The sequence below is a fragment of the Pelodiscus sinensis genome, chromosome 14 (genome assembly GCF_049634645.1).
Source record: "Pelodiscus sinensis isolate JC-2024 chromosome 14, ASM4963464v1, whole genome shotgun sequence".
Lineage (NCBI taxonomy): Eukaryota > Metazoa > Chordata > Testudines > Trionychidae > Pelodiscus > Pelodiscus sinensis.
The window spans coordinates 37,247,113-37,269,832 of record NC_134724.1 but is presented as its reverse complement, the minus strand read 5'-3'; the positions used below and the strand labels follow the sequence as shown (position 1 = coordinate 37,269,832).

General features: G+C 41.5%; 1 protein-coding gene across 12 annotated transcripts in view; it reads left to right on the top strand.

Moving 5' to 3' along the window:
- The window catches only part of MYO9A (myosin IXA), a 307,802-nt gene that overhangs the window by 100,057 nt on the left and 185,025 nt on the right, over positions 1-22,720 (top strand). Inside the window, exon 2 of one of the 12 annotated variants that reach the window (XM_075897526.1) lies at positions 13,499-13,580. The exons of the other annotated variants lie outside the window; for them this stretch is intronic. Within the exon in view, the coding sequence (XP_075753641.1) occupies positions 13,530-13,580 (51 nt within the window). The 5' untranslated portion in view covers positions 13,499-13,529. The remainder of the gene's footprint in view (positions 1-13,498; positions 13,581-22,720) is intronic. 12 annotated transcript variants of the gene reach the window in all.

Genomic DNA, 22,720 nt, shown 5'->3' with positions numbered 1-22,720 from the left:
CCATTGGCAGAATTGACTTGCCCAAGTTAACCCAAGATCACTGTCAGACAGGAACAATGCCTGTTTTCTGCATTCCAGAACCTTACTTTAACTGATAGATGACACCTGTCTCTCGTGTCCTGACGTGGTCTACTACATACTATATAACAGACAATGTATTTGCCATGTGATGTATTCTGTAACTCAGCTCTCATTTTTTCCATTTCCTTGCTGTCTTCCCTCAAATTCTATCGAAGAATAATCCAGTTCTGGTAGATTCTGAATTAAACGGTCTTAATTATTGTAATCCCTGTTCTAAATGGGAGAACATTATCACCAATCACTTTAGACCATAAATGAGATGAGTATAGAACTGCAAATCAATGCTCTTGTTGGGTGCAGAAATTTGAAGGCAGCACAGGAATTCATACAGTACTAGGACTGGAGGGGACCTCGAGAGGTCATTGAGTCCAGTCCCCTGCCAACTTATGTCTCTGAAGCATTCACCATGATCTCTCATAAGATATTGAGAATACCAGGCCCATTATAAATATGTGCTCAATATTTGTACACTGCCTTGTACCCTTTTCATTTACCTTTGATTTAACCACATTTCTTATATTTGCATCATATGCAATTGCCCACCTGCAACAAATTTTCCTTCATGCATTGTTTGTAATTTATGTTCAGTGATGTTTCCTCAAAGTGCACACCCGTATGTATGTGTGTGTCTTGGTGTTCTGAACTATGACAAGTGGGCATCCAAGGATCTCAAGGTCCCTTCCGGTTCTAGTGTTTTGTGATTCTGTGACCAGTAAGCCTGGATTAATACTGTGTTTGGGCTTCTCTAAAAGGTGTTACAAACCACAATGATGGCATTAATGCTAGAGGGCCTAAGTCCAGCTATCTAAACTGCTGGTGCAGCAGAATGAAAACTTCGCTAAAACCTTTGACTCATATGGTTTTTATTCTACCAGTTTATGAAAGGGAAAGCTACATTTTCTAGTATTACATCACAATTATAATATTTGTAATAATACAGATGCAATATAAAAACCCTTATGGCATAAGTAAATTATATGGGTAATGAATGGGTGTAACTGGGTCATTTCTTTCCTGGTTACAGGAGCTAGACTGGAAAACCATCTTTTCTATGTAACATCTGGTTTTCATTAGTGACAGGAAAACTGAGTAATTCCAATAAAATGGAGAGAAAGCACTGTGATTTTTTTTTAACAAATACAAATAAGATGTTTTAGATGTTCATTTCAGCATTTGTCCATTGAACTGGGGGTTTTGTGGGAGGTTCTTACGGAAGAAAAATGTGGCAACTAAATGATTTTGGGCATATCGTAAACTTACCTGAAAGGGCAAAAGAATATTTGTCTTGTGCTATAATGTGAATCCTGGAATGCAAAACTGTCTTTAAATACCCTTACTTCATCAGAAGTGAACAGGCAGCTTGGATTTGGAATATTTAAGAGTTTTGGTGAACCCCAAAGCACCTGACCTCATTTATAACTTAAACATGACCGCAGTCTTATGTGGGCTAGTACAATTTAGCAAGTTTGTGTGATCCTTCTGCTCATACTGGTATTTAGAGCTTGCAATATATTTATAGTTAGGGATCAAGTACCTTCTCGTGTTTTTAAAATTGGCAACAAGCATGGAAAAACTAGGAATTCTCATTAAAAATATTTAGATTTGCTATTCCTGTTAGATATCCTCCACCTCTATTCTGTTTTAAATATACATTAATTGACATGATTGAATGAATTCTCAGGTTATTAGCCAGAACGCCAAACATTATTCATTATGAATAGCTATCTTAATGTCTGTTCCCAGATAGTAATATTATTTAATGTTTATTACTAGCTGACAGGTTATTTATAGTTTATTATTAACTGTTCAGTTAGCCACCTTCATACGGTGATGATCACACTAGTACTATTTAGATCAAAAATTCCCAAATGATAGTTCACAGTACTTTTGCTGGTGGTTCTTAGAGGTATCAGGTCACATTGAACTTGTCTCCTCCATTAGCTGTTAGATTTCATTAAAAGACAACTAAAAATATACACAATATTTTTACTTCTCTATGTAAACAATTACTGCTTTCTAACAGGGATGTTATACAGTTGTGAATGAGGGGGGAAATCCTCCATGAAAGATTCTGTGAGTGAAAAGATGGCTAGCTCTATGAAAGAGTTTAAAGCCAATTTTATGTAGTTAGATTTTTATATTATAATTGCTAGCATTTTATCACGTAATTGTTGCAGTGTAACCAGGGTTTTGACTTTTGTGGTATTTAGAAATTAGTACAGGCAGTCCCCGACTTACGCAGATCCAACTTATGTCGGATCCGTACTTACGAACGGGGCTTTTCTCGCCCCGGAGCTCACAGGCGGTGGGTCACCACCCGTGTTCTCCGGGGCGAGAAAAGCTTCTCCCGGTCTCCCTGGTCTGCTGGGGGGGTCCAGCAAAGCCGCTGGACCCCCCCCCCAGCAGACCAGGGACACCAGAGCAAAGCCGCCGCCTGGGCGGCTTTGCTCGTTTGCCCGGGATCAAAGCCGCCCAGGCGGCGGGACCCCCGCCGCCTGGGTGGCTTTGCTCCTGTCCCCCTGGTTTGCTGGGGGGGTCCAGAAAAGCCACTGGACCCCCCCCCCCAGCAGACCAGGGAGACAGGAGCAAAGCCGCCCAGGTGGCGGGGGTCCCGCCGCCTGGGTGGCTTTGCTCCTGGGCAAACGAGCAAAGCCGCCCAGGCGGCGGCTCTGCTGGGGGGGTCCAGCGGCTTTGCTGGACCCCTCCAGCAGACCAGGGAGACAGGAGCAAAGCCGCACAGGTGGCATCCCGCCACCTGTGCGGCTTTGCTTGGGGGTAAAGGAGCAAAGCCACACAGGCGGCGGGGTCCCTCTGCCTGTGCGGCTTTGCTCTGGTCTCCCTGGTGTGCTGGGGGGGGACTCCCCCCAGCACCCCGGGGAGACAGGAGCAAAGCCGCATGGCAGCGGGGTCCCTCCGCCTGTGCGGCTTTGCTCTGGTCTCCCTGGTCTGCTGGGGGGGAGGGGGTGCAGGTAGTGCGCCCCCCCCTCCCAGCAGACCAGGCTTTTGTTGCGGGACGCCTCGGGTAGAGCTGCTGGGTTGGTCCTGTGGGAACCTACCAGGCAGCGCCCCAGCTGTTCTGTCCCAGGCTCCAGATTCAGCAGCTGTTGAAACTGATCAGGCTGATTCCAGGAAGCTGGGGGCAGAGCAACTCTGCCTCCGGCTTCCTGTAGTCAGCCCCTGGTCAGTTTCAGTGGCAGCAGCTGAATCTGGAGCCAGTTCCGACTTACATACAAATTCAACTTAAGAACAAACCTATAGTCCCTATCTTGTACATAACCCGGGGACTGCCTGTATTATAATGTTGCAAGAACAGTTTTAAAAATTAATCTTCTGGATTTAAATGGGAAACAAAAAGTGTGATATTTTTCATTATAGAGATTGATTACTTCTCCATTATTCATCTGATTTTGACCCTCTTCTTCCCCAGGTCTGAAATGAATTAGTGTCGTATTATATTTTCCTTATGAGCTGATGCAAGATTAGAATTTTTGTTTATATATACATTTGCAAAGTAGACAAGGTAGCTCAAATGCATACAAGTTTTTAAAAATTAGATGTATTCACATCAAGCTAAGTTTCCTTATTTTGGTTCAGATTTTATAAGTCAAAATCATCACTAAAAACTCAGTTCTATTTCATTCTCTTGCCTGCACTGAGAACCCGTGTTTTAATCTATTTTAGGAAAGTTAATAGCTTACTTATTTTATGCATAAGCCTATTGAATGACCCAATATGAAGTATTTTAATGGTTGCTTCTATCTTTTTTCCTAAACTAAGAATTCTATTGGTGTGGTAATTGTAAGGAAAACTGCATGTAATTAGAGTTTTACTGATTACAGCATCAGTTATACTTAGCTTTCATTTAAAAACATTGGCTGAACATTAAGAAAAATGTGACACCCCTTTCCTCTGTTTGACTCCTGCAAATAAAGGAGCTTGAAAGCTCCTTCTCTATTCACTCAAACTTTCCTCCAAGAAGTGAGGCAAAAACTAGCTACATAAAAAATCCGTTGTATAACTTAATAGCTTAAGTGCCTCTTCATGTTTTAAAATTCAAGAGATTTATTGATAATCAGACCCACCTTTCTGCCGATTCATTTTTGTTTCCTTGGTACAAGGTAACTGGCAATAACACAAGCTGTCTTTAGGAATCTCTTTATGTATACAAAATGGTCAGTAAAGCCCTCATGACTCTTGCACTAGCTTCACTAGCCTTCTGATTCGACTCTTGACAGAAACCTGTTGGCTTGAGGGGAAAAAAATGTTTCTTCTCTATTATAATCTGAACTACTTTTGCATAAGCAACTGCGGTCTATCTGATCTCTTCTCAAAACTCTCCTTCGCCGGGATGCTGTAAGAGCGCGAGTCCTCTGCCTGTCGTGCTGACTAATATTGTCTATAGTTTACTTATAGCCCCCCATCTGTGCTCTTGTCTCCTCTGTAGATTGTAGCTCCTTAACATAAGAATGCCTGTACTGGGTTCAACCAAAGGTCCATCTAGCCCAGTATCCTGTCTGCCGACAGTGGCCAGCACCAGTGCCCCAGATATGGTGGACCGAAGACAATGATCAAGCGATTTGTCTCCTGCCATCTCTCTCCAGCCTCTGACAAAGGCCAAGGACACCATTTTATCCCCTGGCTAATAGCCTTTTATGGACTTAACCTCCATGAAATTATCTAGCTTCTCTTTAAACTCTGTTATAGTCCTTAGGCCAGGGCCCATCTTTGCGTTCTGTATTTGAACGCACTTGTGACAGGGGGTCCTGTTTCATGGTTCTAGTCACCATCAGGTGAGGTTAATCTTGTGAACAGCCTCTTGACAGTTAATGGCTGTGCAGGCAGTTGGGGATAAGTTCCTTCTATTTACTCCTGTTTATCAAAAGCAAAATGATGATTGATATTTCAGTTTGTTCCTACTATTTCAGTTCAGGTGCCATGCAGGAACTGGGGCTCAAGGTTGGTTTTGGACTCTTCTGTTTTGTGTACGTCGTTGACGTCCACCCCCACTTTTAACAGAAGTCTTAAAATAAAATTGAGTTTCAAAACAGCCCGGGGTGGCAGCAGTATTTTTGTTTGTACTTGTTTCCTTTCTTTAGCCATAAGGTGATAATGATTCTTTTTAAAAAAATTAATGCCTTACAAATAGAAAGCTAACACTGAAGTGAGCCTCACCACTGTAGAGGGTGTATGAGGCTGCTTAGCTTAAACTAAAAAGAGTTTGCTAGTTGACGGGGGACAATGGCTCTTCTTTGTAGTGGTCTTCAGGAGCTGTATTCATTTTAGTCATGTTTTTGGAAATGATCAAAATAAACAAAAAACCTGTTAGGTTTCCAACTGATGAAAAATGGATCCCCTGGGTGAGTTGCTAAAGGAAAAATGTTCTCATCGGCTGGAAGCGAACACAAATTCCTGTACTCGATAAAGGTATGCAGACAGCAAACATGTCACCTTTCTTCTTAACTGCTTCGCCTTAGAATTTGAGGAATATTTTATTTGGTAACAGTATCCTTACTCAGTACAAGCAGTTGATACATACAGTATGCTTACACGTAAAACTTCCTCTCTTACAGGAGCACTTCTACTTTAATTTAAAAATCCTTCCATCTTGCATGAATGCTGATATCGCTAATTTTTCATATAAAAGCCTGAAGACATTTGAGTTAAAACCCACATCCAGTAAAACTATAGATACTCACACTAATAACTGTGACCTACTGCATATCATGGAATTGAGGTTGTCAACTGATGCCTTTTCCATACCATGTTTTCAAGTGCTACCTTGTACTCCAGAGATTATTCCCATACTGGGATTTAGTGGAATATTTTGAATTCAGTAATAATCTTTAATTCTCATAACAATAACAGTTTTGGGGCAGTGGCATTAAACCTGAAGGAGAACTCAGTGTAGCTTGAAAGTTTCTCTCCAACAGAAGTTGGTCCGATAAAAGATATTGCCTCACCCACGCTGTTTTTGGATTAAATCCTCCTGAAGGAAGTGTTCAAAGGGAAAATTTAACTTCAGTATGTAATCAGAGTAATGGTTTTGGTTTTTCATGGGTGTTTAATCTTATTTTTTCAGCTGCTAGTGTGTAAATTCACATAACGAGTATCTAACTGGAGGCTGAGAGTCTGGGACTAAAACAATAATCTATAAGGGGTGCTGATTGATTCTTAGGTTTTATTCCCCCCTCCCCCCATGAAACTGTGCAGTGCAAAGCAAGGTCCCTTTTACTATTTTCGTATGATGGTGCGGTTGCAGGCTTACATTCTTTTTTTCTGACCCTTTCACACTAGAATGCTTTTAAGACTAACAAGATGGTTTATTAGATGATGAGCTTTCGTGGGCCAGACCCACTTCCTCAGATCAAATAGTGGAAGAAAATAGTCACAACCATATATACCAAAGGATACAATTAAAAAAAATGAACACACATGAAAAGGACAAATCACATTTCAGAACAGAAGGGGGATGCGGGGGGGGGGGGGGGAGAGGAAGGAAGGTAAGTGTCTGTGAGTTAATGATATTAGAGGTGGGGAAAGTTAGATGTCTGTGAGCTAATGGTATTAGAGGTGATAATTGGGGAAGCTATCCTGGTAATGGGTAAGATAGTTGGGGTCTTAGTCTGGTGTAGCTAACAAACACGGCTACATTTCTATTAGAATGCTTTTGTGTGGCATTTTTCACGTGGCTCGTTTTTTTCCTTTGATGAGCAGTTGAGCAATACAAATGTACAGGGTGTGATTACATGTCAGATGGACAGCCACTTGCTTTAATTAATCTTGCAATATTCTGGCACCCTAGATTTCAGCAGTCAGATCTGAAAACCAAATCAAATCTGAAAACCAAATCTGTCCCCCCAAGGAAATTATGCTTCTTGAATGGCTATGTTGGTGTTTTTTCATCTGATTCTTTGTAGAGTCATTTCCTCTTTATTTTTATTTCCAAGTAAATATTTTTTCTTTGAAGGTTAAATAACAGAGAGTTCTGGAAACTTTAATATTTGTTAATCCATAAATGAAGGACAGTTAGAATGGTATCTGGTGTTGGATTTTCTGTTGTGCTTTCTGTGACATAGGTTGTGGGTATGAGACTTGCTTCTTACATATTCTGAGAAGGAATATCCAAATTTTGTTTTAACAAGGCAACTCCTCAGGAATCCAAGGCTCACGTCTAGTTTGCTTTACGTGGAACAGGCTGCCACTTCTTTCATTGGTAGAGAAATGGCTCATGGAGATTACAAGCATGTCTGTCTTCATCCTGATCTGAGCATTCGAGGAGGACAGATTTGAAATGGATCTTGTACTCAATGAAAAACCAGTCAAATTGTTTCAGGATAAGGTTGATGTAGTCCATTGTGGTTCAGACAAAGGTGAAGAAGTCAGGATTTATGACTGCGATTTGTTTTCGTCAGTGCCTTTGTGTGACATTAAATGAATTGCCCCATCAAATGTTTGATCCTGTTTCTCAATCTATAAAATGGGTACAGAGTCTACCTCATCTGTTTAGGGTAAGAATTTGCATCTAACAAGTTTCAGTGGATTACAACTCGCTGAGCGTTTTTTGTTCATTTCATTTTAGTAACTTATTTCAATTTGACTGCTTTCACTTGCAACCACTTAAATCCTACTTTTTCTACTTAATAAAAGCCCAGTGTAATTAATTTTTACCTGGGAGGGGGCAACCACTGTGCATATCTCTTTTTCATAGATAAAGTGAGTGGACTTTATGATCTTTCTCTGTATAAAACGTTTACACAGAGTAAAATGGATTTATTTAGCGTTTTGGTCCCTTTTTGGGGGGAGAGGGGAGGGTGTTCATGTGCTGAGCTCTTGTAGCTGAACCCTTCCATTACTGAGCTGGTTCAGTGTCTGTGTTGCTCTGAAGGGGACAGTAACCCCAACCCTGTACCTTGTCTTGGGAAGACCAGGGGATCTGGCCCACCAGGGCAGGGTAGTGGTGAGCCACAGAGAGCGGGAAGGTGGGTGTCCATGACATGATCAGCACACCAGGGGACAACCCTAAGGGTAGCTGTGTGATTCAACCTGTCACACAGACAGTAATTTAGAGGCAGTTAAGATGAAGCTTCAAAATCAAGTCAGACAGAGAGGGGATCACTGAAATAGTCAAAAGTTATGTTCAGTTGATTATCAGCATAAAGTGACAGATGAGGTTAAATGCAGAGAGAATTTGACTGAGAGGGCAGAAAAGAGCAGAAGGCCAAGAGCCAAGTTCTCTGTGCAGAGAGAACATCTGAAAGCCATATTGATTCCTTCTCAGTGGCTAGGGAGATGAGTTGCTTCTCTATCTAACAAGGAATGCACTACTTCTGTGTGCTGAGTATTGGAAACATTTAGGTTCCAGTTTCTTCTCAAATAGTTAGGGGTAAAAATAAAGCAGTATGTTCCGAAATATGGTCTAGAGATGAGTCATTATTTTATCATTCTAAGTTAGCATCTAAGCTAGTGCATAACATCTTCAACACTAACAAATTATTAATAGCAAACCATTAAGAGAGGAAACTGTTCATTGTGGCGTAAAGTAACATTTACATAAAACCCCGAAGTGGAATTTTACTGCACTTGGATTATAAAGCACATACTCATGTATGGAATGTAATTCATACTGGCGACTTCTTGTTTGGCAATTGACAGATTTAATTCAGATTCTAGCCCTTCGGCCACTACAAAGTTTTTGCACTGGTCTTCGCTGCTGATCAGGCTGAGAGTTGTAGGCTGTAGTTTGAGGGTGTGGACCTGGCACGTCTGAGGTCAGAAGCAGAATGCTCACTGGAGGAACACTGATGATACGGTGTAGCAAGAAGTGACATCAGCAGGTTAGTTTTTCCTGCTGTTTTTTGTTGTTGATGATCATTGCAGATATGCAGAGATCTGTCTGTCCTGAATGGGGAGTCTAAATCAACAACACTCAGTTTGACATTAGGAAAAAGATTTTCTTTTGGTATTGCCCATATTGAGGGGTTTTTCCCTACTTCTGGACTTAATTAAAATAAATAATTGGTTTTAAATCAAGCTGAGGCTGTGAGAAACAAAATGTGAAACCTTGTGATATTGGTACTTAAAACTGATAATGAACTAAATTTTAAATGCTTCATTACTTTTAAAAATGCCACAACTGAGAGGATATCGTATTTGAATTTCACAAAATCTGCAATAGGCGAAAGTTTGAAAACTATGGCCTTATCCCACAAAAACAGGGTATATACTTGTACTTGTCCATCTTCTGACTTGAGTGAGACTATTCATGTGCTTTGAGTTAAGCCTGTGCTTAAATTTTTGCAGCATTAGGCTCTAAATTGTATCTTCACTTACAGCAATTCTTAATGGCATAACTTGCTTAGTGTTAACACTGGAATCAGTAGTTATTTTGACATGTACATAACACAGCTGTGAACTTTTATATACACATAGGGCAAAAAATTTTTAAACGGCCAAAAGTTAGGCTCCTAAAAACATGATTAAGAACCTTTAGTGGCAAGTTTCAAAAGGATGTGATTTAATAGTGCAAGTCCCATTGATTTCAAATTAGCAAAGGCTGAAGGTGAGAGATTTTCATCTTTCTTGTCTTATTAAAATTTCAGTAGATCTGAAGATGGTGTTCATTACAAATTTAGGACAGAGAATTTCCTTATCAATTGTGATCTGGAGTTTGTGTCATTGTCAATATCAGTGAGGCCTCAAGCTTGTCTGTTTCAGAACTGATCAACATTTTAAGCGTGAAACTTCTAGGTGGCAAAAGTACAAAATGTGTGTCGTCTTCTGAATCTGCAAGAATGAGTTGCGGATTTCCGCATTGACATATATAGATGTGGAAGCCCTCAGATGTAAAGCTAATTTGGATACCTGTGAGTTTGCAGGGCTTTAAAAATACATACAATCTGGAATTCTAGTATCAACTGGGAAATTAAAGGGAAAAGTACAAAGCATCAAATCTAGCAATATAAGATTCTTCAATAGGAAGAAAAGATACTAGCAGTGTGATTTTTTTTGTATAATATAAAAAAATTAACTGATTTAAATTAAAATTAAGATTTTAAATTGTTTTTAATATTTTTAATATATTATTTTTCATGTATTAGAAAAATCAGGACTTCAATCCACCTGGCTATAATCCCTCCTCTACTTAGAGCTTTGCATCTGTCTGTGTATCTGTATGTACCTCAGTCCATTTGTTCAAGAACTCCTCCTAAATTGCAAGAGCTAGACCCACCAAATTTGGTTTGCAGCCGCCTCTCCTGCTAACGTAAAGCAAGGTCAGGGCTTGGTTGTGCCAGGGCAATGGGAGGTGCGTGGAATGGGATAGTTTCCTATCACAATGAAAGGGAGGGGTTATACTTACGAATGACCATGGAGGCAGCCAGGGAGCAGCCACTGGCTGGCTGCACAGCTCCTATCACCCCAGGCTGGCCCTGGGGGGCAGCCACCCACCATAGGGATGTTAAATTGGAGTTACCAAGCTATACAATTAGTTGATAGGACCGGGCCACCTGCACTACAGCGCTGCATTTTAAATGTGTTAAGAGCCACTGGGCTCTTAATACATTTAAAATGCAGAGGCCCAGCATGCGCGCGAGCTGGGACTGCTCGGTCCCTGCTCAAGCTGAGTCCAGCAGCTCCTGTTCGTGGCAGCTAGGGCTGGCTCTGGGCAGGGGCTGGGGAAAGCAGCCCCTGTCTGCATCCAGTCCTGGCTGCCGTGAACAGAGTAAGGGTGTTAAGGACTAGTCGACTATCCAATAAGCAAATGCTTATCGGATACTCAGTTGACTAGTCGATTCTCCCCTCCCTCCCCTTGCTGCCTCTGTCAGGTAGAGGCAGCAAAGGGGGTGGGGAAGAAGGGGTACCTCAAAGCAACAGCATTGCACAGCTGAGCCAGGCATCAGCTGTGTGGAGCTGCCGCTTTGAAACCCCAAGGCGGCGTTTCAAAAGGCAGCCATGGCTCAGCTGTGCGGTGCTGCCCCTTTAAAACGCCAAAGCGCCGTGGAGCTTGGGATCAGCTGGGGAGTCCATGGCGGGCTCCATGGCACTGCCCCCTTTGAAATGCCGAGGCCCCATGGACTCTATGGCTTTGAAATGCACAAGAGCCCATGCTGAGGACTCTTGTACATTCCAAAGCAGGCACCTGCATGCAGCCCGGAGTCAGTGGGACTTCCCACTGGCTCCGGAATTCCGCATCCTCCTTTGAAATGTACAATAGCCCCTGCTGGGAGCAATGTGGAAGTGCCTATCGACTAGTCGAGTAGTCGATGGAAATTCCATCGATTCCTTGACTAGTCAATTAACCGCAATTTAACATCCTTAGAACAGAGGCTGCTCTGGCACCAGCTCTGGGGCAGCTCCCTACTGGGACCCCTGTGGATAGGGGCTGCTTCGCAGCAACCTTCCCTATCCTCCCCTGTTGCTTCTGATAGATGCAGCAATGGGGGAGGGTAGGTGGCATCTCTAATGCATAGCTTACCTCCTCTTCCCTGCATGTCAGCTAAGTCTTTGCTGAAGCACAGCCTAGGGGTCTATATATTCAGGGATTTAGAAACATTTTACAAAGAGTTCAACTTCAGGGTTTTGAATACAAAAGCCCTAAATGTAGGTGTTACTGTCAGCTTCAAAACCGAATTACTAACAAGTCTTAGTAAACAAACATTTACTAAACTGCTGCAAACATTATTTGAAATGCTTCTTACGTAACTTTTAAAACAAATTATTGGAGAGTAAAGCTACCACTACTCCTTCGGATACAAACTCCACAGCGGCACTGCTGGCACCCCAACAGTGTTCAGCATAAATGTCGCTTAGGTCTGAGTACAAACTCATTCTTCTGATCATCTTTTTTCACAGATGGCTTCCTCAGTCTGTAGTGCAGGCTGCGGTTAGTGTGTATCACCTGGATTATTTCTTCAGAGTACGAAATGAATTGCAGCATCACTTGGTGCCTTTCCAGACACTTGTCAGCAGACACAGTCTGCGGGCTCCTCATAGCTAACAGTGTCCCAGTTCCACTTGTGAAACAGGGAAATCTAGTCTGTATTCAAAATGGTGTAGGAATTGGGATCAGTAAATAAAATATCCATTCCCTGGAATGTTGTCCTGCTTTGCCTTTCCCCCACTCCAGCAAGCCCAGGGGGAGTCTAGCAGATTTGCAACCTCTCACCTCACTGAGTTTGGCCTTCGTTTTCTACTAAGGGAGACAAACTCACAGTTGAAAGCAGCTGATAGCGGGGTGTAGTTTTCATAGGCTCTGTAATCTCTAAGGGTGACACATGCTTCCTCTTGGCGCCATAAAATGCCCTATAATGCACCATATGTTATTCTGGTAAGTGGAGCTGGAATTATTCACCTATATTGAAAATGCTGCAGGTGTAGGGATTTAACTTTGACATCAAACACATCTCTTAGAACGCAGGGTTCATCTGCTGTCTGTAAGAGTATCTTTAACTCTTATGTTTACAGCCTTCCCTTTGTATCAGAGGCAACAGCGTGGGAGGGGGCGGGGGGAAGGTGACTCCATGGGAGCTGGTATGCACAGGGAGCCGGTTTAAAAGCCAGCTCCCCATGCGCGCTGGCTCCCACAGTCACCCCCCACATGTAAATGTGTAACCACTGGAAAATTCAGCAGTTACATGTTTACAACCCCCCCCCCCCCCACCCGTCGGACTTTTGACATCACTAATCACCAGGCTACTGCACCCTACAACAGCCCATATTTACCATTCTGTCTCAGCTAACCCATAGGGGAGTCACTCAGAACCACTCCCAACAAACACAAGTATGCTTTATTTCTCATATAAATTTGGTAAGGGGAGAGAAACAGACTTAAAACACCGAACACATTTCCTGGTACCTAATGCTTAATCTTTCCTTACCAGTTTAGGTAATCCTTAATTTAAGATAGCCTCTTTTACTGAGATCAGCTTGCATTTCTTCAGACCCCACTACTGTGTCTTCCTCTGTCTAATCTGTAGAGATTGTTTTGTTTCCTGCTTGCCTTACAGTAAGTGGGCAATCATCTAGTACATACATATTCATAAAGGTAAAACAGATGTGTCCCTTGTTTGTCACAATATTAAATAAGATACAAAGAGAAGGCAGAGACATTTCCTTTCTCCCAATTTCTATTTTAGGACTAGAGCTGAGCCTCTTTCTCTTTAGGTTCCTGAATCAGGAAAGTATCCCTGCTTAGGAAGGGTTCTTGATCATATGATTAAGTTAAGCATATGCTTTAGTGCTTTGAGTGAGAAATGTGCCCCTCGGCTTCTGTAAAAAGGGAAACTTTTAAATGGATAAAGGAATCCCAGAAGTACAAAACTGATTGGTAAAAACAAGGAGGAGTCTTGTGGCATCTTAAAGACCAACAATTTTATAAAATGAAATAAAACGGGACGCCTCTTTATTTTTGCTGAAACAGAATAACACGGCCACCCCTCTGAGACTGATCAATGGTTACCATAGAGGAGAGAGATTCGGATGGAACAAAATACTTATTGCTGGTAAGAGATCTGCACAGAAGATCAAACAGTCCTAGTTAGCTTATAGAACTGATTTACCTGAATCAGCTGACTGGTAAGTCTCCTAAAAGATTGTGTACTTACATTAATGGCAAAAAAACTGAGTACCTGAACTGATTTATTGAATGATGCCAGTTTTTTTGTGGTTGACTGAGGCACACAGCAGGTCATGTAAATTTGAGGTTCTTTATTCAAGTGAGTCACTTACAATGAAGGCAAAACTGAAATCAGCTCCAATTCTTTGTTCCATAATTAGGCCTCATTTTCCCCATATGTAAAGTGATTTAATATGCTTTGAACATTTATAATCTGTCATAGCTACCTTATATTTTAGCTTCTTATGAAGGCTTCATTTGATAACTGTTGCTCAGCCCTAGAAAAACTGATCTTTTTTTTTTTTTTAAGTGTGTGGTGGCCTTGAAATAGGTTTTTTGCTGTGGTTACCAAGCAGGTTTTTTGTGTGGATTTTAACCTTAAGATGTTTTAGTTGACTTAAACTAATTAAACTAGCATGGTAATAATAAGAAATACAAGAGAAAACACTGCTCAAAAGACATGCATTCTTAATCTTCCTCATGGTGACCCAGACAACGTTCATACAGGTTTTACCACTGTAGTTCGGCACTCTCAGGACCTGACTGATGCTGAACCAGAGAATTTGCTGAACCATGGGAGGTCAATATTGTCTAGAGCAGTGGTCACCAACCAGTGGATCGAGATCTTCTGGAAGATCTTGGAGCATCTGACTGGTGATTTTGACTGGTTTGTCCAAGAGGCTACCAAGCATAGCACTTCAGCTGCCTCTCCGCACTGCTGCACAGCTCTTACCTTTTGCCTTGGAGCTCCTGCCCCGCCCCCTGGGATCCTCCTGCTTGCAGTACAGAGCAGGGAAGGGAGAGGAAGGGCGCTGTTGTCAGGGTTCCCACTCTTCCACCCTGTATTCTATCTCTACGGAACGGGGGAGGGGAGTACAACAGGGCTTGGGATGGAGGGAGTTTGCTGGCTGCTTTTGAGAGTGGTGCAGGGCCAGGGCAGGGGTTAGCCTGCCCAGCCCCACTATGCCACCACCCAGGAGTCAACAGAGTCCAGCTGGAGCCAGCTCCAAACCCCTGCCCCAGTCATGAACCCCCTCCTGCACCCCAAGGCCTTGCCCTACCCCTGAGCCACCTGTACCCAAACTCCCGTATAGAGCCTGTACCCTGAACCCCCTCCTGCACCCCAACTCCATGCCCCAGGCTCAGTTGAAAGCCTCTCACACTCCAAATCCCTTAGCCCAAGACCGGAGCCTGTTGCCCCTGCCTAGTGTAAGAATGGGGCAGGGAGGACTGAGTGAGCAGGAAGAAGGAAGGAGGCGGGGCAAGGTTTTTGAGATCATACATGGCACTTAAATTCAAAAAGTGATCTTGTGCTTAAAAAGACCACTGGTCTTTCAGCATTACCAACAGTTCCACTGCTTACTGGGCTCTTAGAAGATATTTAGGAGTAAATTAGAGCTAAATAACCATATAGAACAGAGAGAGCCAGAACTTCTGACTTTAAACAAACTTTATGGAGCCATGGGAAACTTGGCCACAGCCATAAGTGGACGTCTGGCCAACTAATATCATTCCAGACCATGGACGTTGCCGGTTTAGAGAGTGCCAGACTACAACAGAGGTTCAACCTGCATTTTATAGTTGTTTTAACTTAGTATTTTTCCTGTAATAGGATGCTGCATGTTTGAATGTCACATACTGGCTGATTTTCTCTGACAATTTACTTTATCAGTCTGAAACTTGCTTAAAATACTTGCTGTGTTTTATATTAAGAGGAATACTGGCTTTCTCTCATAATGGTGCAGGCACATCATGAAGGCTATGCTGATGCTGAGAATAGGATGAGTATATAATTTTAGCCCAAAGAACCCAACCAATGACATGTTTGTACCCCGTGGCCCAACCCTGCAAATATTAATTAGTGATTTTGATCTGTTTTTATAAGATGCCCTTCCACCCCGCGAGTCAGAACACAAGCAAAACCAATCACATCCATGTAAGAACTCTAATGTTGTGAAAATTTATATTTTTATTCAGAAAAAAATCCCATACATAATTTTCATATTTGCTGTTTTTTTAATTTCCCTGCCTCGCAGAAGAATTTACATCAATATAACCTATATGTAAAAGATTTTTATACTCAAAATATTAGCATCTAATTTCAGTCGGTTGAATGAAAGCCCTAAGATCAAAGATCTTGTTCTACCTATTAGGAAATGGGTTTTGCAGCACTGCAACTATGTTCATATGAGACATTACTGCATGGCAAGCTGGTATATTGTAGTTTCATGCTCTGTCTTGCAGAGCAGTAATTTGCCATGTAGACAAGCTTTGAAAAGGGTTATAACTGTATAGAAGGGGAATGACTGGAGTGCTAGGTGATTAGGGAGGATGCCTTGTTTTATTGAGCATTCATTAGATGTAGGAGAGGGGAAAGGTGGATTTGTGAACTGTTAGAGGATTTGGTTTGCTAAAATCCAGGCTTTCTGGAGTGGCTCTGTATAAGGTTAGCTTGCGCTTTGCTCCTTCTTAGTTCTGAATCACTAGGTGATTGTAATTTTTGTCAGCAGAACATAATTAGAGTTGGAATATGGCCAGGATTCCAGGGTTAAGATAAGTGTCTTACAATAAGTATCATGGAAGTGAACCTCTGTTCTTCTCTTCTCCCCACTAGTGTAGTGTTGTGGCAGAGTGATAGTCCTGAAAAGCTCCCACGTCTTCAATTCATTTTCAGGGGATTTCTCATGGAACTTACAAGGCTTTAGTGAAAAAACAGAGTAGCTAATGTTTGAACAAAGAAGTTCCCTTGGGTTAGAATGTATTCCTTGAAAGCAGAGTAGATGAGATTGGGCACTTTTTCCGTGCCATACTGCTTTTGTTTTCTTGCACTGTGGATCAAGCATTTACATTGCTTGTTTTATTGTGGTGTGATTTTTGTCATACTTTTCGGATGGAGAATATAGTGTTTTGATGTCACAACAAATGAATAATTGAGTGATGTATTAAAATGTCCCTTCAAGGAGGATGATTGATATAGAATCGTCTTTTGTTGCTGGCAGGATGTTAAGCAGACGGCTCCCTATCATTCCTGTAGGCCCTAGTCCAGTGACTTAAACTGTAGCTGCCTGCTCTAAGGCATAGGTGATGTGGCAGAATATGAGTCCTTCAGGAACATGAAAGAATAGTTTGAAAAAAGTCCAGAGTTAAGCCATCTTTTCCATGATGTTACCTCTACAAACATTAAGCTACACCATTAATGAATAGTTTAAAGCGTTTCATTCTGTAACTCTTACGTGCTCTCACAAACAAATCTTGCAATTCATACAAGTGTGCCAGTAGTTTAGGGTAAAAACATTGATGCTAAAGTTAAAAAATTAAAACATACTGAGGTGTGGAATTGCATAGGGAAGGAACTTAGTTTGAACACTCAGTAAGCTTACAGTGATGTTTAATGCGTGTTAGTTCTTGTGGGCTCATATTCTAGAATTGATTAGTAAAGACATATTTTTTTTATTTCCCCCCTTCATCATGTCACTGCAGAGAATATTTAACATGTATTCATGCATAAGTTTCACTCTGTGGAGTAGGAAAGCATCGGGTCTAACCACAACTGTATCAGCACTCTTGAGAATCAGCTTCCTCATTTGCACCCCTCATTGTTTGGTGGTCAGGGGCCAAAGAGGAAAAAATTGCTGTCCTTCCTGCATAGCGGTATAGTGCATGTATCCCCTCTGGACAGGAGTGTGTGGTTCTGTATATGTCTGCAAGAGCACCTTACCAGCGAGTGCTTTGGCTGCAGATGCTTACTAGGCACAGTCAGATCAGAGATCCCAGGTCATTTTAGGGCACAATGGAGATTAAGGGGTCAAAGTTCCAGTTAATCTTTAGGATCCCTCCATAGAATGGAGAGGAGGAGAACAAGGCTTCCTCTGAGCCTTTATACATGGCCTTACTTGGTTAGCGGTCTGTAAAATAGCCTTTCTGGAAGCTATTAGTGTGTCAAAAGGGTTAAGGAATTGGTCGCTCTTTCTTGTCAGAATCTGTGTCTGACTTTTGCAGGAAGATAAGGAAAAATTTATAGAATGCTGCCTAATATTTCAGAAAAGTTAATTTTGAATTGCATAGGGTCCAGCTGACTAAGCTGTTGTCTTTTCCCCGAATCCTCCCTTTCACATGGAGACTTTTCAGCATACACTGGTCCTAATTAGAGCACTGAAGTCCTATTTGCATGTGACTGACAACCTTTGGTCCTTTTCAAGGGAGGAAAAAGCCAGAGGGGAGAGAGTGATACTCCTAGGTTAAAACTAGTAATACAGCTAGATTCTAGAATATTACTTAGTAAAGGGGTATGTCTATGCTGTTGAGAGATGGGGCTAACTCCAGTAGGGTCCTGGCTACTTCTTGGACTGAAAAGCAGGGATCATTAAGTGAGTTATACCCAAATAACCGTGGCAAATGACCTGTACTTCTGTGCAGCAAAGGCAAAACCCTACAAGGGTCACTGCCCATCTGACTTTGGAAAATTCCTTCCCAACTCCACAAATGGCAGTCTGTTAGACCCTGAGCATGTAAACGAGAACTAACCAGCCAAGAACCTGAGAGAAGGCTTGGTGCCACCTCACATCCCTGGCCCACCTCTGCCAGTGTTCCATCTCCAGCTGTGGCGTCTCTTCTATGTTCTCATTAATTACAAAACTGAGTGTAATTGTGGTAAGAGAGGGAAATACCTGTTCCTATGGGAGGGGAAGGAGCAGCCTATTCCTCTTGTATGGTCTTCCTTTGCAAAGTCAAAGTATAAGGTTAGGCCAAAATTCTTCTTTGTAAGTGTTATGTACCAATAGCATATAATTGGTCAGACTCTGGTGCCTTTGTGATAACATACAGGATGCTTGCCGTGATAAAGTTGCATTAAGGATTTACCTGTTTAACAAAGTGTTTTCAGTATCTTCTTATAGCCTTTAGGGTCATATTCTTTGTAATATTTGTAATCTGCTAACTTTAAAAGTATATAGTATAAAAATGCTAATCTAATAAAAAAAATCCTGTAAACAATAAATAAAAGCGAATATAATAATATCCATCACCCGCCTATTAGTATTCATTGTATAAAAATTAACATTGCTAAGTAATTTAAAAAAAATAGTAATAAACATGTAAATTAACATACTAAAATAAATTGAAAATTGTAACTGTTGCCAAATCATTGCACTCAAAATGTTGTATTGAGGGTCTAAGGTAAATCTGCATTGGCAATAAAGTGGTCTGTTTACTCCATCTGCTCTTGGGTTGCCTGTTTCTTCTCTAACATTAAGATTGTCTGTTTGTTAGAAGAGACATCTATATAGCTATAAAGACAAGTTGTGCACAGGTAGTCATGTAGATTAGGAGTATAATCCATGAAATCTAAATGGAGGAAGAAAAAAACAAACCAGCAATTTGGATTGTAAAGCACACCATAGGAAAGAACAGGAGTAGTTCTTTGGCATGTTTGAGACTAACAAAATAGGAAGGAAGTGAGTGTACACACAAACGTGATTAAGACTCTCTGAACATGTCAGCATGCAAATGGGTTGAAAAGGAAAGCAGTGGTTTTCAATGTTAAAAATAATTTGAATGTGGTAAAATATTTTCTAATTTTCCTTTTGTAGAGATAGCAGTGACAGGTCAGTTTCTGTTTCTAATCTTTGGGTTAGTTGTGAGGCACGAACAGTCTTAGAGGTGTCAACTTTTCTTCGCAGACTTTAATTGTATATTTTGCCCAAGCAGTATTTTAATGGTAAGGTAGCTGCTTTGTTCCAAATGACCTTTTCCCCTAACTATTGCACTAATGTTCAGAACTGATGTTTGTTATAAGTGTCATATTGTTAATTTGTGCAACTAGTAAAATCATGGTCCAGCTATAAAAAATACGTAGTTCTTTCTTACTGACTTTCCTTACAGAGCCTTCTTATTCTTAGCAAATGTCGTGAACACAATGAAGTTTCCAATGTGAGTTTTGTAAAGATATTTACTGCACACAGTCCAAGCTTTAAGAATCTAGTGCCTTCCAAAATCCTGAAGTACCTTCCAGCTGGGCTGGCTCCTCACGGCAAGACTGTCACGATCCTGCTCCCCGGAGGGAGCTTGTGGGCCAGATTGTAGGGTGTGACCGGCTGGATGTGGCCCACAAGATATAGTTTGCCCCCCTCTGATCTAAGTGCAACTCATGAAATCAGCATGTTGAATAACTGCCAATGATGAAGATTCACACAACCTGGAAAAATTACCTCTAATAATGGACTTCAGGCTTTCTGAATGATGAGGCTAGGCTGCACTGGTGGGCCTGCAATCCTGACTTGTTCTACTTACGTCCTTGAGAATAAGAAAATGCAAATGACTTCAAGAGATTTTTGATTAGCTCTTTGTGTGCTTTCCAGTTTCGATTAAAGCCCCTCTCAGTGCATCTACCAGGGCTGCAGAGACTAAGGCTATGTCTACACTGCTGTTTCATCGTTAAAACTTTTGTTGTCAGGAGAGCTGTCTCCTGGCGACAGAGCAGCTACAATGCATACCGTACTACCAAGCAGCTGTCGCTATACCAATTAAGCTGTGTCTGCTCTAAGCGACAGGAGAGAGTTTTATAGCCCAACAGTCTCTTGGTTTATGATTAGGGCCTACAGGTTCTAGATACTATAAATAGTGATAATTCCAGTGTAGAAACTTCATTCTTTCTCACACATTAATAGTGTGAACAGTATATTTGCCTTTTGAGTTTCATGCGCAGTAAAGATAGCTAGGTAAATCAGTGCTGGCACTTATTCTATATGAAAAACTGAATTGTCACAGATGTCTTAATGCACCTCACACTGTGCGCTAAAAGCCCTTCTGATTCCACCTCAGGAATAGGTTGACATGATGTAATAAAGCCTCTTTCGCCTTTCTTCTGCATCCTCTCCAATCTGGCATTCACTCCTTCCACTGAAATTGTCTTAATAAAAGTAATTAGTAACACATTCTTCTCAATATCTCCTGGCACACACAGAAGATCAGTTGCTTCACTTTGGCTCTATTTGTTGGACAACTTCTTCCTTTTCTTGCTGATCATTCCTTTAATATTACATTTTGGTAGAATTCTTCTCTTCTTCCTTTCTCCTGCTGTCGTCTTTTCCCTCCTGGACCCAATGCTCTTTTTGTGATGGTACTGCCTGGAATGCAGTACCAGCACCTCCAGTCAGAGCTCAACAACTTTTCCCCTGCAGTACCAGCACTTTTTGTTTAAAACAAACAAACAAAAAAACACACCACACCAACCCATTACTGCCTGGACCCATTTCTGGAAGACTGGGTGTCTCATCGTTTCTCTGTCCCCTTTTCACACACCAATTTCAGGTTCTGAATGAACAAACTACGATTTTGTACCAAAATTCAGTTCTGATGATTGATAAATGAATGCTTTTAAACATTAGAGAAAGGAAAGATTCCAAAGGTCTCTTCTAGTGCTTGGAGAGCTTCAGATTTCAGATAAGATACAGAACTGATAGACAGGAAAAAGTTCAGTGATAGAATTCTGGGTTGTTCCCACAGGTTGCTGGAGAGCGGTGGGAAAGAGATGCTAAAGGATAATGAGAGGTAGGAGAAAACCCTAGAGAGAACAATGTCTCAAAAGCCCGAGAAGGATAATACGTCAGAGAGGATACATGTTGAAAATAACAGAAGGAGAAGGGAGTAGAGGGTCCGAGACTTAGCCAGGGAGGGGTTGCTAGAGAATTTAGCAAGAGTGGCTTCAGTAGAGTTGGGGTGGGCAGAAGCCAGTTGGAAAGGAATTAAAGTGGTGATGGGCAATCTAGGCTAGCAAGTGTTCCACATGAGCATTTGTAACCAAGACAGTCTCCTGGGATAGGGTAGTTTTGCTCACTGTGCTTGCATACCTAGAATTTCAGTGTGCGCCAACTTTTCATGGCAGTGATTGGCCTGGATATAGGAGGAGGGCACAGCTCCCACAATCAGTGTTGTGTGCAATCAACATGCACTTCACATCCCTCGCTTTACATGCGTGTCGTTTTAATAATATCAGTAGGAAAAAAACTTCATGGAAACCGGCAGAATCTGACAACCCTGCATTGACAGCAGTAAACAAAATGTCTCCTGGGCCACACATAGAACCCCAATGGGCTGCAAGTGGCCCGCCACAGGTTGCCCACCACTGAATTAAAGGCAAACTGAGTGGGAGGAAATCTGTGCCCATACAATACGCTTGGAGAGCAAGGGATGGTTCTGTAGTTGGGGAAGCAGGTAGGGTGGAAGGATAGGGTTTTGATGTGGTGTTTTGTTCTGTTTTTTGGAGGATATGGAAGACCTAGTCCTAGTTATGAAAAGGAGCTAAAAGACAATGAGAGGCTGCAAGGAATTTGAGAGTAGGGATTAGCTGGGGGTAATGGAGATAAGCAGAAGTGATGGGGTCAATGGAATAGAGTGTGGGGGAAATCTCAAATGTGCATGTGTCGAGCTTTGACTCATCAGCGTTCACCAAAAGCTCATCCATTTTTTCACCTGTTAAAGTTCCTTGTTAGATTTTTATTTAAATCCATTTCCTACAATTTTTTTTAAATCCAACTCCTGCAATTTTTAGTGCCAGTCCCATATGTTTTTTTTTTTTCTTAAAACCTTAGCTTCTGGAATCATGATTCTATGAGAATTTCAGCTTTCGTTGCAAAAGCATAATTTTTTTTAGTTCTTCTGCTTGTGGGGAAAAAGTTTCAAAACATGAACCAGAAACACTCAAAACCCAAATGGCAATAAAAAAAGCTTTTTTTTAAAAAAAAAAACAAAAAAAACAACTCATGATATTAACTATTAATGTAATCCTTTTTTGTGACCAGACTCATGATTTTTGAACATTTCAGGTTGACAACACTGAATTTTCTGTAAACCTTTTCAGTTGGCCTAGCATAAGCTTTTCAATTTAATAAACTTTTAAAGTCAATTCCAGACCAATCAAAATATCTTTTTCTGTTTAAAAAATGCGGTAGGAACTTACAGGAGCGGAATCATTACTTGTCTGCAGCTAAATTTTTTGAATTCTTGAATTGGTGTTTAGTTCAGACAAGC